This window comes from Ostrea edulis, chromosome 8 (genome assembly GCF_947568905.1).
Source record: "Ostrea edulis chromosome 8, xbOstEdul1.1, whole genome shotgun sequence".
NCBI classification, from domain to species: domain Eukaryota; kingdom Metazoa; phylum Mollusca; class Bivalvia; order Ostreida; family Ostreidae; genus Ostrea; species Ostrea edulis.
The window spans coordinates 55,339,807-55,357,160 of NC_079171.1; the positions used below are offsets into that span (position 1 = coordinate 55,339,807).

General features: G+C 34.5%; 1 protein-coding gene across 3 annotated transcripts; it reads right to left on the minus strand.

Annotated features, from left to right (window-relative positions):
* Positions 1-3,212: 3,212 nt before the first annotated feature.
* On the minus strand, positions 3,213-16,450 carry LOC125661957 (multiple epidermal growth factor-like domains protein 10). Of its 3 annotated transcripts, XM_048894138.2 has the most exons (9): positions 16,310-16,450; positions 12,144-12,377; positions 8,961-9,200; positions 8,745-8,882; positions 7,932-8,072; positions 7,558-7,698; positions 6,978-7,121; positions 5,300-5,393; positions 3,213-4,442 (listed from the first exon to the last, which is right to left on the minus strand). In XM_048894138.2, the coding sequence occupies exons 1-9, from the start codon at positions 16,362-16,364 to the stop codon at positions 4,235-4,237; spliced, it is 1,395 nt and encodes a 464-aa protein (XP_048750095.2). In that variant the 5' UTR covers positions 16,365-16,450; the 3' UTR covers positions 3,213-4,234. The 3 variants fall into 3 exon arrangements, with proteins under 3 accessions (XP_048750095.2, XP_048750093.2, XP_048750094.2); XM_048894136.2 differs by having other exon boundaries at positions 8,745-9,200; positions 16,310-16,412; XM_048894137.2 differs by lacking the exon at positions 16,310-16,450 and adding an exon at positions 12,998-14,204 and having other exon boundaries at positions 8,745-9,200.
* Positions 16,451-17,354: the final 904 nt, after the last annotated feature.

A 17,354-nucleotide genomic window follows, 5' to 3' on the forward strand; every position in this document is an offset into this window, starting at 1 on the left:
TGAACTACTTCATTGAAGAATAAAAATCACATTGATTAATACCGGTAAATGTTGAAATGTTGTTAAAATTAAGATTTTTTCATATACAAGGTATTTCTACTACGTGACCATCGCCTTTACCAAATGACCTCAAGTGACCGTTGTTGCGAATTAATTTCTCTATCACTTGTTTCTATGATATATGACCAATTTCTGTTTAAAATCTGTTGAAATAAGAATATGTTTTAATTCAGAAAACCTTTGTCAAAAAGGCATTCGTACAGTATACATTATTCTTGTCAAAATGACCTTGAGTAAAATTTATTCGAAAATCATTCGCACAATGATCAGTGATATATTTTTTTTTTCGTAAATAAGGTAGTGTTGCCTCTAAAATCAACGAATATATTTTCTACCTCACTCTATTGAAGTATGTACTTATTCAAGACGCGATGCACGGATCAACATATACAGATCCTGAAACGTGCTACTACACCAGTTGCACGGTACGGTTCGGTACGCTTTATGAACGGTACGGTTCGTTTTCTGAACGGTACGGTTCGTTTCTTGAACGGTACGGTTCGTTTCTTGCACGGTACGGTACGCTTCTTGAACGGTACGGTTCGCTTCTTTCACGGTACGGTTTGCTAAAAACAGCTGCACGCTTTGTGAACGGTTTGCACGTTTTATTAATGAGATGGGCGTGGCCTGATCGCTTTGACTTCGTATAAATTGTACGTTTCGATAGTTTGTTTTCACTCGATCGGTCTTATTCGGCTCTTTGATTATCGTCTGCAGGATTTGTGGTTGTGTTAGAATGTGCACATGGGGAAATCAGACGTTATTTTTGATTGCTTCGATGGAATAATTCCATATTGATAACGTACATAAAAGTTATGAATAAAAGTTTTTAGAATTTGCTTAAGTCCAAGTCTTAATGGTTGTTATTACGTTTCAATTTGTTTTTCATTTCTCATCAGACATTTATTAATTTACGATTTTATAAAAAGTTGTTACATGAACTGCTCCCCGACATGGGCGTGCGTAAGTGTAAAAACAAAGCGTATTAAGTTTCCGGATAGCCAGTGATAGTCTACGACCTCCTTTCTCATCGGTCGCCATTGTGAAAATAATATACTGTGGCTGAAAAAGTGGGTCACGTGACATAAATTGCACGCTTTCTGCACGGTACGGTACGCTTTCGGGCTTTTGGGGGCGGGGTTTGCATAATATTATCTTGCACGCTTTCTGCACGGTACGGTACGCTTTTTGAACGATACGGTTCGTTTCTTGAACGGGACGGTTCGTTTTTTTGCACGGTACGGTACGTTTCTTGAACGGTACGGTTCGTTTCTTGCACGGAACGGTTCGGTTCGTTTTTAAGGTGTAGTAGCACGTTTCAGGGTCTGTAGGACTGATTGATGTTGCAGGGTTTTCAATAATCTCGTTTAAAGTCATAATTTCGGAAATTAGGGTCGAATGCTGTTTAACGTGTTCCATTTGTTAGGCCGTTCCGAATTTTAAGAGGCAAACAACTTATTTTTAGAAGTACTAAGATAACTTTTAAAGCACTGTTCTGCCCCGGAGGCAGTAGTATAACCAATCGTACACAGTTACTCCAATACAAATTATGAATAATATATTTATTTCTCCCAAGTTATGTATTCCATAATACATGAAGATGAGGCTGAGTAGATGCGTGTGTGAGTGTGGTAAAAGGCTGTAAAAGTACAAAGAATGAAATTACATTTTGGAATAATATCTATAATGGCACACCATACATTAGAAAAATTCAAGAAAAATACATAATGACACCAAGTGCTTTCCATAACTTTTTCTGACAAATAGGGGTTTACTTTATTTAAGTACTTATCAACAAAATTGCAGGAAATATGTCATTAACTACATATATAATTCACATAGATTGCAAACATTACTATAAATTAACTGCACAAAGCCTAAAATAAATCAGGCTCATAGGGACTACAATATCTACCCAAGACACGTGCCGTAGAAATGTCTGTTAAATTTAAAGTTATATAAAATATCTCAATGAAACTAACGATGGGAACAACATTTAAATATTATAAAAAACAATTCTACAAATGCACAAATATAATGCATAGCTACTTACATTGTAGTAGGCCACAAATTATAGAGATGTTGAAAAACACAAGATGGCTGCAATGTACGTTAAAGGAAGATAATTCTAAATAAAACTTTGCAATAATTGAAAAGAACAATAACTCCTGAACAGATAAAAATGGAAAATTACCAAATTACCATAGTGTGGGGCATAACAAACACATTTGAATATAATTTTACAAAATGATATTCATATCATACTTACCTTTATGACAGAGGTTGTTTCACACAAAAGATACGTATCTCTTTAAAACACCGTTTAGTATCTAAGTAAATCGTTGATAAGGAAATTGTATTTACTGGGATTTTCTTTTCAACAAACTATGGTTGACCATTTATGATTCATAATACAACTGTATCGTAAAGTAGTTTTTGTGAATGCGATTTATCTGACTTCATCCCAAAATTACTTTGTGAAACACCACTCTGACTCTACGCACTAACATTCTGAAATTGACATTATAAGAAAAACTCGCCATCGAGAATATCATCGTACTCTTTGGTGATCAAATCTTCCAACAGTTGTTGGAAATCCCATGGATACGGATTGCGTAGTTTTATTAACTAGCCTGGCCTTTTCCTATTTTTGTATTCTTATATTCAAAGGCAAAACTTTTTCACAAAAGGTTTTATATGAGAAGAAAATGCTCTTCCTGTAGAATTCAACTTCCTATTTCGATGCATCATTGACGACTTTTATCTATAGAGATCACTCACCTCATTCACAAAAAAGTGAACATAACAATCAGTGATCAATCTCATATATATCCGATAAAGAATACAAAATGATTGTTACGATTATAGTTTATCTGTTTTCCGCCACACTCAATCTTTTTTCCAGTTATATGATGGCGCACAGTTTTTATTTGTGGAAGAAAGAGCCAAGATACAATGCACCTGGGAGGAGATCACCGACCTTCCGAAAGTAAAACGGAAACTTTCTCACTTATCGGCGCGAGCGGGATATGCTCCCACGTTGACCAGACGTGCAAGGCCATGTAATTTTGTCACCACTGCTCGGCGTGGGTTGGTATCCCGCTCGGACCGACTTGGGCAATGATGGAAAATTGAATTAAAAACACCACAGAGTCCTGAATATTTGTTTTGTATTTGGATATCTTATTGAACATAGACGTTAGCAGCAAACTAAGACGAGCGAAGAGTTGAGATATTTGATCCGCTTTTTCATAAAAAAAGGGAAATAATACACAGTTGATGTATTGTAAAATTGATACGGTACCAATTTGGATGCACCAGATGCGCATTTCGACAAATTATGTCGCTTCAGTGATGCTCAACCGAAATGTTTGAAATCCGAAATAACAATAAACTTTCAGAGGTATTTTAGGGAAAAACAGAGTGCCAAAAAAGTGGAGTCAAATTCGTTTAAGGATAAGAGCTATGAGTGAGGGAGATAATCCTTAATTTTGAAATGAATTTCTAAATTCTATAACAGCAATAATGGATTGTGACGTCATATTTTGCTGCTCTGTTTTAAATTTCAAAGCATGCACTTATCAATAGCAACAACATGTACACCATGCGATGAGAATTTTTTTCTGGTTATAAACATATTATTATCTGTACTTGTTACCCTCAGCCTTCGAAACATACCTGCAATGACAGTTAGCATGATGAAGTTGATGACAGCAGACGATGTTAAGTTTTTAAGGAGAAAAACGAATAATCAAAAGTGAATATTAGATTAAAAAAGAAGCAAATCAGAATAAATATCCTTAAAACGAAGGTTTTACTGGCAACCATTTCCCAAAAGGGCCTTATATAAATCAGTTCAATGTCGACTTTGTGACAATCCAATGATTTTATCTACATTTTACTTCTTAATTTCTATACTCAATTTATGGTACTATAAATACTCTAAATGCAGTTACTTAATAAAGACGTGTTACAGACAAATACAAAAAAATGTTCAATATAAATGCGTACTAAACAAAGACAAAAGATTAGATAACGCTCATATTGAATGAGAAATCTACAAATCTTTAACTTCATTAGACAATTATAGTCAAATACCCTCTGCAAAGTTTACATCAACCTAGATGTCGATGTGGTCTTTTTTACAATCATTATCACTTTGAAACTTTTGAAATTAAGCTGCAAACTCCAAATTCTGATATGCATTCATAATATCCGGAGCATTTAAGTCTTGGTATGCATTCCAATTTTCAGACACATTCACTTCCTCGTAACTTTGTGGTTCGTCTTTTACACTGGTTTCTGCAGTTGAAAACGTTTCATTTACTCTGACTTCCTTCACGGGTTCGTTTACCTTCTCCGGTGTTTTGCCGTATTTCTTCCTGCAATTGAGTTTTTGAATTATTCCAATGTTATTTTACAACAGACTAATCATTAGCTCGTGACTGTTACATATAATACAGATGTTGTATCGCAACACATGGAGTGAAATCCATATACTTCAATACAAGAATGATTTGAATCCCTGCTATAACGAACACTTACAAAAAATTATAGAAAACCTTACAATCTTTCAAGCTATCAAAAACAACATATAGAAGCAATGTGTTTCTTTGTATATCACAATGTATTATGGTTTTACAATGGGTAATTCTTTCACAGAGGAAATAAATGTAAAATGTATTTTCAAATCTTATCACTAAACAAGGAAAAACAGAATTATGTTAATTACAGGCGGAACCAAAAAAAAGGATATCCATAATGATGCTCATATTGACATGAGGTGAAAAGAAGTAAGAGGTATCAAATGATTAAAATAAAAGGTAAAGATAAGTAAACAGCGATAAATCACGTAATTCCTATAGATAACACAAAATTAAGAGTAGGGCAAACACGGACCCTTAAATATACCAGAGGTGGGATCAGATACCGAGAAGAAGTAAATATTGCCTGATGATGAAAAATTATATATATGATTGAGAAAGTATATCAGGTCAACACGAAAGAAAAACAACAACAGTGTTTCGGAGAGAGACGTGAAAAAATGCCTGTTTTTATTGTTTCTTGCACAATATGTATGGAATGGCAAATGGAAATCCTATATATATATTCCAATTCATAATTGCTGAATCACTGTCAATAAACGAATTTCTGTACATTTATAATCTGCCAATAAGGTATATTCTTTTTCTGATAAGGGAGGTTACTCTGACCATTTGTGTATTGTGACTTTACATACCTCAATAACATGGTACCAACACATATAAGGGTTGTACCAATCAGTGAAACCAATACAGCGAGTGCTATAGTTGAGGCACTGGTTGATGTATCGTCTGTAACAAAGATCAAACTATTTTTCTGAACGAGACGTAAAATGAGCAAAACGTCCTTGATACAACCATCATATGCAGGATTGCACATGAAAACAGTTTGCGCTTTACAACTTGTTGTAATGCTTCATAGTTTTATTCGAATGTTATTATAAGGGACTGGTTCACGTTTCTCGAAAGAAATATCTATATTCATTTTTTATGTTAAAAATCAAAAACATAACTCATCTAATGATGACACCCAAAATCTGTATCAACTGAATGCAAGGATAAGAGTAATATTTTAGCTTTGATTCTGTATTATATAAACACGGATTCGAGTCTTTTGATGTAAACAAACAAACCAGTGAAATATTACTTTTTTGTAATTTACAGCATCTTCAATTTGTACAATCACAAAGTTCAACTTTTAAATGACACATTTTACCTAAAGTATACTGGAAATGTGATGTATATGCAAGGTGAAGATAACGAACAGTGATTAATCTCACAACTCCTACAAGCAATACAAAATAGATAGTTGGGCAAACACGGACCCCTGGACACACCAGAGGTGGGATCAGGTGCCTAGGAGGAGTAAAAATCCCCTGTTGACCGGTCACACCCGCCGTGAGCCCCATATCCTGATCAGGTAAACGGATTTATCCGCAGTCAAAATCAGTGTGCCAAGAACGGCTTAACAATCGGTATGAAACACGTCAGACAGCATTTGACCCAGTGCGAGGTTGTATTGACGAACTAGATCGTTATAACGACCATAGAATTTGCGAAATGCTGACTTCAATCGGGACTATTGAAATCCCTGTACCATCAACTTGTTTGTCAGTAGCTTACCTCGATTTAAAAACTGACTATACCCAGAACAAGCTCTTGCATATCGAATCAGTTGAGATATATAAACACCATATGCAGGTGATAATGGAATATTGCTACATAAATGTGGGAAGTTGACGATGGAGAAGTTGAAATCATCCCATTTGTCATACAGTTGAGTTGTCAGTTTGCCGTTAATGTCTACTTTCAATAAAATGTCTAAGTATGAAGCAGAAGTGGATGACTCTGTGGTGTCCTTTATTTCGAGCTCTGAGGGATATATCAAATCGACATATGAATGAAAGCTATCATTGTTAATAGACAAAACGTCATCGATATATCTAAAAGTCGAATTATAGGCCACAGCGAGAGATTTTTTCTTCTCACGTAGAAGTTTTTGAATAAATTATGCTTCATATGAATATAAAAACGGGTCAGCTAACAAAGTTAATAAACTTGAATCAATATCCATTTATTTTTGAAAACTTCATAAACAATAGCACACCTCAATCTTTGTTTTCAAAACAAATAATGAACTCTCCATAATGAGCTGATGTCGTGATAAATAACCTTAATATTAATTTTTGTGAACCCCTCTTAAAATATTAGATTGTAGATTTTGATCATTTAAAGTGAAAAACAAAATTGGTAGGAAAATCGTGAAACAGTCCCTTTAAGTCACTGCTCGTTATCTTTACCTTTCAAGATCATTCAAGATTGAGTTTAGCATATCTGTCTGAAAATATATTTATGTATTCGTTAGATGAAACTTACGATAGAAGTCACATGCTAGACCGACATATGGTTCTTGACATCCCCGAGAACAGCTGCCATCATATCCATTACAGATCTCATCATTATGACAGTGTCCACTGCATCTATACTGACAATTTATTCCGTAGGATCCAGGGGGACATTCTAAACAGAGAAATAACCCAGCTTCAAGCATTGATACCCGTTCATCAGTCAGTGTAATAGACCTTGAAGATGACTCAAGCCACTAAAATATGTGAACAAACTAATATAAAAATGAATGAATTTACAATTCAATTATGATATTTCGGAAATCTGTCAAAATTACAAAGCGTTGATTTAACACCATCTATAAACCTGTAAGAAAAGCATTAAGCATGATAATTTAAGGAACAAAACATTTCAAAATTACATATATTGCGATGAGGGAAAAAATAACATAAAAACTGTCGTCCACTTGCCCTCTTCAATCACCGCTTAGATGCCATAAACTTGACAACATTATGTCTAATTTAATTTCTAGCAATGAGAGATATCTTCAAAGAGGTTCCTGGGAGTACGACATTGTAATTATGATGAGGACTTCTTTCTAGAAACATACTTTGATCGCAGACATCGCCCATGTACCCCGGAATACACCCCGTCTCACAGCGTCCATTTTCTCTGTTACATGGAGTGCCGTCCATACAGTAACCACTGCAGCTATGGATACAGTTTGGTCCATACTTTCCAACATCACATTCTGTTTTTGATAACTCACATGTTAACCGGTAAAATCACCAGAAATATATCATTGAATAAGAACTGCAGGACCATACATTTGTCATCAAATTTGAAGCTATTTTATCAAGTTTCAATTTGGGATTTGATTAATATTCTTATTTACTATGAACAATCATAAGATTGAGTCGGAAAGAATTTTAAGCATTACACACAATGGTAACGAAATACATATCTAAATGCGTGTATTAGTACCTTTTTCACAAAATGTCCCTGACCACCCTGCTGCACACCCATCATCACAACCGCCAGTCACGTGGTTACACGATACATTATCTTTACAGAATCCTGCACACATGGATTGACATTCGACCCCATATGATCCAAAATGACATCCTATCAATAATACCAGGCAACAATTTCCACATAATAAAAAATATCAGGTTTCATGTTCAATAATATTCCTACAATACCACGAATCAGAATTTTATTTTATCATTACATTACCCTAATCTTAGCAAGACTATAATTACGGCGGATGTAACCGAGCAACAAAGATGCTTACAAAAAAGTCATGATAAATATATACAATGCATATCTTTATCTTCAATATCATATTTGGACAGTTCTTTGAACAACACTGGTGGCTTACAAAACACACATTCAAAAGGAAGACTTTGACCATTCAAAACTCTGAACTCTTTCATCATGAAAATAAATGCTCTTACATGAATTTAGGAATGGTGAGTTTCAGACGGTCCAACCTTGAACGATTCCATAAAATTGTAAACTCTATTGTATTTTTATTTTGATATCTTAATCAATAGACCAAGTCGCATGCGCAAACAAAAATGCGTGTGGCAAATCAAATCTGGAAGGTTACATGTGTATAGTGGCATTTAGTATTCTTGTTTCCGGCAGTCGTAACAACTGCTATATACTGCAAGCATAGATTTATTTAACAATCATCTTTGCATTCCAAAGTTATAATCAATACTGGTTACGAAACAGATTGGTCAAATAGTACTTTTTCATTCATGTGTCATCCAATAAATGAAAGATTCATACTTTCTCTGCAGAACTTGCCAGTCCATCCAATGTTGCAATCCATACATGTACCATTCCCAATATTGCATTTCCTTTCCAGACAATTTTCAGGACAACGTAGTCTGCACTTATCCCCATAAAACCCTGTTCTCGTACAACCTAGGTACGTAATGAAGTAAAATTCAAAATTGATATGAAGTATGACTAGATAAATTAAAGCTTCAAATATATATTTACCTTGCACTATAACTTCGCATAGTTCCGTGTATGTATAGGTTTCATATCCATCAGGATATGTAACATTTCGTAGTCTTTCGTTGTAGAAGAACACATATCGCCCAAGACCAGTGCATGTTGTAGTGAATTCAAGGGGAGGTAACTCTTGTCCATTCTTATAGCACATTATGCCTGCTTCCTTTCTGGTTGAATTGGACAAATAAATGGAAAATCCAGCAAAGCGACCTCTTTGCCTTGATACTTGAAATATGTCAAAGAAAGACATTACAAGATTAATAAAATTGTTTCATTTAATAAAGTGGTATGCTAACCATACAAAATGCTACAACCTCAACTTATCATTAAGAATCAATGTTAATCGTCATTGCGTGTATGTAAACTATCTTGACGATTAGCGTAAAGTGCAGTTCTATTCGAAAGTATAATTACAACCTACGATTATTTTGAATGTCATGTAAAACACTAAAATATTTGATAATTTCCATTTGTGTTTTATAATTTTTCATTTCTTCTGTATATGTTCTATCATTATTGTTTAATTTTCCTTCTCCGTTCTATAATTTCCATTTCTAGTATGTAGAACTTATACGGTACCAATTTTGATGCACCAGATGCGCATTTCGACAAATAATGTCTCTTCAGTGATGCTCAACCGAAATGTTTGAAATCCAAAATAACTATGAAGTTTTGGAGCTAAATATAGCCAAAAACAGCGTGCCAAAAAAGTGGAACCAAATTCGTCCAAGGATAAAAACTATGCGCGAGGGAGATAATCCTTAATTTTGAAATGAATTTCTAAATTTTATAACAGCAATTAAATATACATCCGTATTTTGAAGCTAGTAACGAAGTACTAAGCTACTGGGCTGTAGAGACCCTCGGGGACTAACAGTCCACCAGCAGAGGCCTCGACCCAGGGGTCATAATGTAAAACTTATACGGTACCAATGTTGATGCACCAGATGCGCATTTCGACAAATAATGTCTCTTCAGTGATGTTCAACCGAAATGTTTGAAATCCAAAATAACTATGAAGTTTTGGAGCTAAATATAGTATATGATTTTTCATTTGTATTGTAAAATATCAATCTGCATCGTACATTTTTAATTTGCATTGTATCCGACGGATGTTTTATTTTTTTTTTGGGGGGGGGTGGGGGTTATTAAAAAGAATTTTATTAGATTAATCCTATGCAATTATTATTTATCGAATTCGGTAATGTGTGTACTGTTTTAAATATTTTGCACTGTCCAGTTCAAGAGCCACGTTTCACAGGATAGTACATATACCATATTTGCTAAATGTAATTGGGTGAAGCCCCCCCCCCTCCCCCGAAATTTAAATCTATTAATTTCATAAGTAATCCTATTGTGATTAGCACATTCAAACTTCCCCTTGTTTATCAACCTCGTGTTTAAACTCTGGCGGTTTTAGAAATTTCTAAACGAAAGGATGTACTAAACAGCTAGATGCCAGGGAGCTGGCTTGATACTTCTAGTGAGTCCAGGGCAAAGTCTTGTTGTGGCGAAATACCAAAGTTCTGATAAAATGAAACGTACACATTTTGGACATATATATGAAAAAGATCCTATTTGTGAAGGGGTGGGTGTGCGTGCACCCGGTGCTGAATTTGCAAGTCCTAGCTACGTGTTCAACAAGTCCTACACGGAATCGGTCGCCGTACCTCAGTGCTATATTATTTGGTTCGTGGCCGTGAGGTTGTGCGTTCGAGCTCCCCTCGTGTCATGGTTGCATCACACATAGGTAGTGTATGCTCTTTTATCAAACCTTCGACATTTAGAAGTATGACCTTAAAAAACGCAGGTCCTGTGTTGCAGTAGGCTCTGGCACATCGAAGACCTCCCACTGATATGGCACTGTGGGCTACGGATAGTTCTATTTCACCTACAGTTGGTGACGTCTCAATATGAAAGGCAATCGGTGATCAATCTCATAACTCATTTAAGCAATACAAAATAAATAGTTGGGCAAACACGGACCCCTGGAGACACCAGAGGTGGGATCAAGTGCTTATGAGGAGTAAGCATCACCTGTCGACAGGTCACACCCGCCGTGAGCCCTATCGTCTAAATGAATGAACAATTCTAGAATGGATGTTTACTAATGAAATTATTATCTACAAATCAAGGTAAACAGTCCATCGGATGCAATACAAATGAAGTATTTTTTTTTTAATTTAAACGGAAATTACAAAATACAAATGCAAAATATACAATGAAATGTTTCAACATTACAATGGAAATTATACAGTGTTAGTGTTTGCCTAACTATCGATTTTGTTTTCCTTATAGGAGTTTTGAGATTGATCACTGTTCTTTATCTTCACCTTTCACGGTGCAGATGAAAAATTATACAATACAAGTGGAAATTATATAATACAAGTGGAATTTATACAATACAAGAGGAAATTATAGAATAAAAGTCGAAATTATAGAATACAAGTGGAAATTATAGAATACAAGAGGACATTATAGAATACAAGTGGAAATTATAAAATACAAGAGGAAATTATACAATGCAAATTGACAATTATAGAATACAAGTGGGAAAAAATAAAATATTGGAAGGTTTGAAATGTTCTAATTTTGAGATGAGTTGTTATTTGATTTCCGTAACAGGGTAGTAAAGACTATATATACGTAAATGAGGGCTTTGGAAATTTTAAATCCTAATGTGTAATGCTGTCTTAAAGCGCTCCATCAACTTTCACTAAAATATGCATATCATTTGTTTCCCTTGTAAAAATTACTCCAGAGCTAGCAATACTCCTTTTGATCGCCTTCTCATGCTCGACTTCGTCAATATTAATAGCAACTTCTTATGCGGTGATGTTAATTTGCCTCTACAAGCTAATATAAATATTATTTCAGCTGTTCCTACATATATAGATTAAACTTGTAGATTCATCAAATTATTGTACATTTTATCTGTTAATGATTATCCTGCATGACATATTGTAATATTTCAGGAGAGAGACTTCACTGTTCGTTATCTTCACCTTTCACTTGTAAGTTGTTAGAACTTCTTCCCAATCTTTTTGATTTGATCAGTAAAATATGTTTAAAACAAAACAAACCAAAATACAATGTAGTTTATAGATAAGTATACTCTCCACGATGAATTATTAATTTGTTATATGTCTAGTAAGTTTATTGCTATACCTCTCGCCTCTCCGTAGTCCTTAAATAAAATGATGACGTTGTAAACATTGTAGATATCACCTAAATCAACACGCCACCAAACACTTTCATAGCGATATCTTCCGATAGGGCGGTTCCTAGTGCAGGTGCTGTTGACTCTGTCCACTGCATTGCTGGACTGATATCGATCACAATAGTAACCGTCATAACAGTATTCAGGATAGTGGGCGGTGGACTTATCAAAGGACAAATCCTCTGGAAAAAAGGTAGGGTTACCCAGATTGCAATTCAGTTATGATAATATGTGTTGAATAGATTATTTTTAACTGATTTTAGTTAAAAATATCTCTTCTTTGTACCCAGGTAGTTTGTTCAGCATACCTAGAGCGACAAATATACGTAAACAACCAACAGCTATACACAAAATATTCATTCCAAAGTGGTACTTCAAAAACAACTTTTATATTTCCAGTCTCGTTTTGGTGGTGTTATTTTGCTTCAATACCGTTATTGATGTACTTTGAACGAAATAATGTTTTCAAAGGTTACGACCTTTAAACAGCTTTATTTGAACACAATTTCATTAAAATAGATATGTCCTATGCATTCAAAACACACTATACGTCTATAGATTCACGATTTCACATATTTCGAGATGATAACTCTTCGGTTTTAATATGTTGATTTAGGAATTATCAAATGCAATCGAAAAGTTTTATCAAAATAAAAACGAAACCATTAATATCCTAGGCATGAGATTCATGAACAGCAACATAACGCAATACTATAACACTTGATGGTGTTTGTTAACTTTCTGAATATTTGGTTTGTGTATCAAATATATTCAAGTGATGAAATTAAGTCTGAAAAAATACTTTGTTTAACCATATATGTGGTGGTAGACAATACATCGATCCACAGAAGTTCGTGACCTTATATTTTGACCAATGAAATGCACTGACGAAAGCTCCTCCCACCACCATTTGCCTCGGACATACATCGGTCCACCGTCATTGTTTTGAACAGTAAACACAAAAACATATCGACCGATCATGCATTAATAGTCCAGATTCTACGTATATTTTGTATGAGGAACTATTAAATATTTCCTCTGGAATCTGTAAATCAAACAGTAGGTATCCCGACAAACTAATTTGAGCTTCAATATCCCACGTGGTTAGTTCTTTAAACAACAGGCTTTTGATTGCTATGAATTATATAAGTACACGTTATTTGTAAATAGTGTTTTATTATGATATTTCTATGATGTTATTGAAAAGAAATTTTTGGGTGTTTCAATACTTTTTAAAGACTTCAAAACATTTTAATCTATGAGGTACATTGAACTATTTTTTTTCTGTATAAGAATTGAGAAAACGTCATCAGACACAAATTCAAGATGCAAAGTCAAATCTTGCACTCGCATAACATGCAAACCTTGCTACTTCATAAACTTGCAGAAGTGGATTGCCTTATGTCACAGGCCTCAAACTCAGCTGGCAGTCCACAAATATACGTATATATGAACTTGGTAAAATGTGGTATTGTTTATTGTAGTATGCAGACATTTATAATCTACGAAGATATTGTTTTTCAAAGGGAACACTTACTGATACAAAATATTCGATTTTCATACACTCTATTTTAAACCTGTCACAAAGGGGAGGGGGGGTCAGAGGAAATGTGTATTGATATATCATAGCTGAAAAGAAAAGAAGACAACTGTCATTGTAAGGGGAAAATAACTCGATGCCTTGTCACACTACACTCCACTGAGCACTAAATGCATGTTTGCAACGTTTTAAAATGCATGCAACTAAACACCTAGTGTTTTCTGATGGCACTGTGCTTCTTAGTCATGATATCGACATTGATAACTAATGCATACATTTGTTTAAATGTATCCGCTAAACTTTAGCAACAGATTTTTTCAACAGAACCGAATTGATGACCCTACCGGGATCTGCTGAAAGAAGATCTAAATTTGTTTTGTTTTATTTTCTTAGCAATATGATGAGCCAATAGCTGGATACCAAGTTCAGTGTGACGTTAAACAGGAGAAAATGTACCTGTCAGGATACATAATTATGGAGATTGGATAGAACAATAAACCATATCTGACCATACGCAGGACAAACTCTTGTGCGTAGAATAATATGAGAAAGCCATAAACACCATATTCAGGTGATAATGGGATATATATCTATAAATCTGGGAAGTTGACGATGGAGAAGGTGAGATCACCTCGTTTGTCAGGAATGTAAACTGTTTCTTTACCTTTAATATCTAATTTAGATAAAATATCTAAGGACGATGCAGATGTGGAGGAATCTGTGTTTTTTATATCGAATTCAAAGGGATATATTGAATCGACATATGAATGCAAATGATTATTTAGAGTAAATCCCGCAGAAAACCATGCAAATACCAAAAATTGTGCAAAAAGGTAGTAGCCAAAGAAGATATTTGTTCTTGATATTTTCTTCAAACTTGTTAATGTCAGAACATCATCCTAAAATGTCCTATCCCCGCATCTATTGCATAAGAGTAGTAATTCATAGCAAATTTATGAGGAATATAAGCACAATTTGGTTGACTCTGAAATGATTTAATACAATGCATTTATTTTGATATTCCATTTTTGTTATAAACAAAACAACACAACAAATACTGTAAAAATGAATTCTGTTCACTAGATCATTGTATGAGGTCTCGAGATAGACCCACAACACTAATTTACAATGATTCCCCTTTTTGAGAAGCTAACTTCTCTCAAGAGCAAGTAAAAACTTCATGAAAATAAACATATTCTTTATACTAAACTTAGTCCCAAGATATGTAAAAATATTGAGCTTGGTAAATAATATCTACTAAGCAAAAATGAATCAGAAACGCTACACATATGTACAATTTATTACGTTTTGCTGCTTACTGGTGATTTTGAAAATACTGTTTTATAGATAAAGTAGATATTAACGGTAAACAAACAACTCAACTATATGACGAAGGATGCTATGTTATCTCCATCGTCAGCATCCCATACTTATGTAGCAATAGTTCATTATCACCTACATATGGTGTTTATATATCTCAACTGATTCGTTACGCAATAGCTTCTTCTGCGTATGGTCAGGTTTTTTTCCAAATCGAGGCAAGCTACTGACAAAGAAATTGATGATACAGGGGTTTTAACAGTCTCGTTTAAAGTCAGCATTTCGCAAATTCTATGGTCGTTATAACGATCTAATTTGCCAATACATCGGGTCAAATGCTGTCTGACAGAATGGTTAAACAATAGTATCAGACATGTGCACTGAAGGTCTGGAATCAAACTAAGGATACGCAATTAAATTTTGGAAGTCAACTAGACAACTACTATAGTTGATGATCGAACTAGGTCATAATGATTAAATTACATCAATTGAATGCAAAGTATGCATAATGCCGTAAATTTCAGTTGCTTGATTTATATACCAAAGGACAGATCACTCTCATTGCTGAGAAGCCGCAAGCAATTTGAATTTCAAGTGTGTTTTGTATAGATGACTCTTCACATTAGTTCTTATGAGAACAATGTATTTCTGAAATTGAACAGAATTTCTAAAGAAGTCCATGATGAAAGGTTTATATCTCATGGTCTTTCAAATTGTGTAAAGAAAAATAGATCACCAAGCAAAGTTGAAGATATTCCATTGTTTCTAAATTTCAGGAAAGGGGATGAAAAATTGGAATAGCTATATATAGAAATAAGCAATATTTACTATCTCTAACACACTACAGATTAGACATTTTCCAAAGATGTAATGCTTCCGATAGCGTACATTTATGTGTAAATAAATACTCTTATGGATAAGATACCGTAGACATATCCCGAGTCTGTGAAGTCTGAGTTTGATTCACAATAACCACGCCGCCTCAAATCATGAATTCGTTTATTATGACCTCAAAACAAAGGCCTCGTATCAAGGTAGTCTCTGGCACTGTTTCACTGTTTCGACCGTTAACGCAAGATATAAGTCACACTTGTTTAGAGTTGTGGTCTCGATATGAGTTAATGATTATTGAATGTGTCGTGAACTACAAACATACAGCAATTAAACATACCATTATTTTACAACTTGAAATAAAAACATTGCTCTACATTTCTGATAATGAAGATAATTCGATGAAGATGTCCATGTACTTACCATATCCAGAAGAACCTAATATTTCTGCAAAGAGTATAACCATAATGATATGCATTTCCGTTTCATACTCTAGTCAATGTCTATAGTTATCAAGGAACATATCAGGAAGTTTTAAACCTCTGTTTAAATTATATCAATAGCTATATGGCGGGTTCGTTGCGGTTATGATGCATATTTAAAGATTTCTGCATTACATTACGACCTGCACTTTACATTCATAATTTATCTAAGGTCATCACCGTGCATTCTTAAATTGTTATCAAAATTCTTAGCGTCTGCTACCCTTCAAGCATGTCGTTATTCGTTTGAAAGCAAAATATACTACGGAGATACCTTACTCATTTTCAGTTATGCTACTAATTGAAATATTATAAAGCTGTCTAACTTTGGTTTTACCTGTTGTAGCCTGTTATGATTTTATAAAGTCAATTCAAAGCACGAAGCTTATTCACAAAAGAAAAATAGTAATTTATTTGTAAACTGATAAGATATTTACAGAAGCTAAACTATGCCATACCAGAGAATCCTGTCGTAGTAAGCTATGTCTCATTATGATAAATTACCAATTCCATTAAATTTTGCAACAGTGCGTGACGTTTTATGTATAGCACTCAAGACTCTTCACGCAAAGTATTACAACACCCAAACTCCACTTAACCTTGCAAAGTGGGTAAATAAATGCAGCGAACCATTATAACGATCTAGTTCGTCAATACAACCTCGCATTGGGTCAAATGCTGTCTGACGTGTTTCATACCGATTGTTAAGCCGTTCCTGGTACACTGATTTTGACTCCGGATAACTTCGTTTACCTGATCAGGATATAGGGCTCACGGCGGGTGTGACCGGTCAACAGGGAATGCTTACTCCTCCTAGACACTGGTTCCCATATCTGGTGTGTCCAGGGGTCCGTGTTTGCCCAACTGTATATTTTGTATTGTTTGTGGGAGTTATGAGATTGATCACTGTTCGTTATCTTCACCTTGCATTAGTGACATGCTGCAAATCTATGAATCATGAGTTTTATGTAAAGAGACATTTTTGT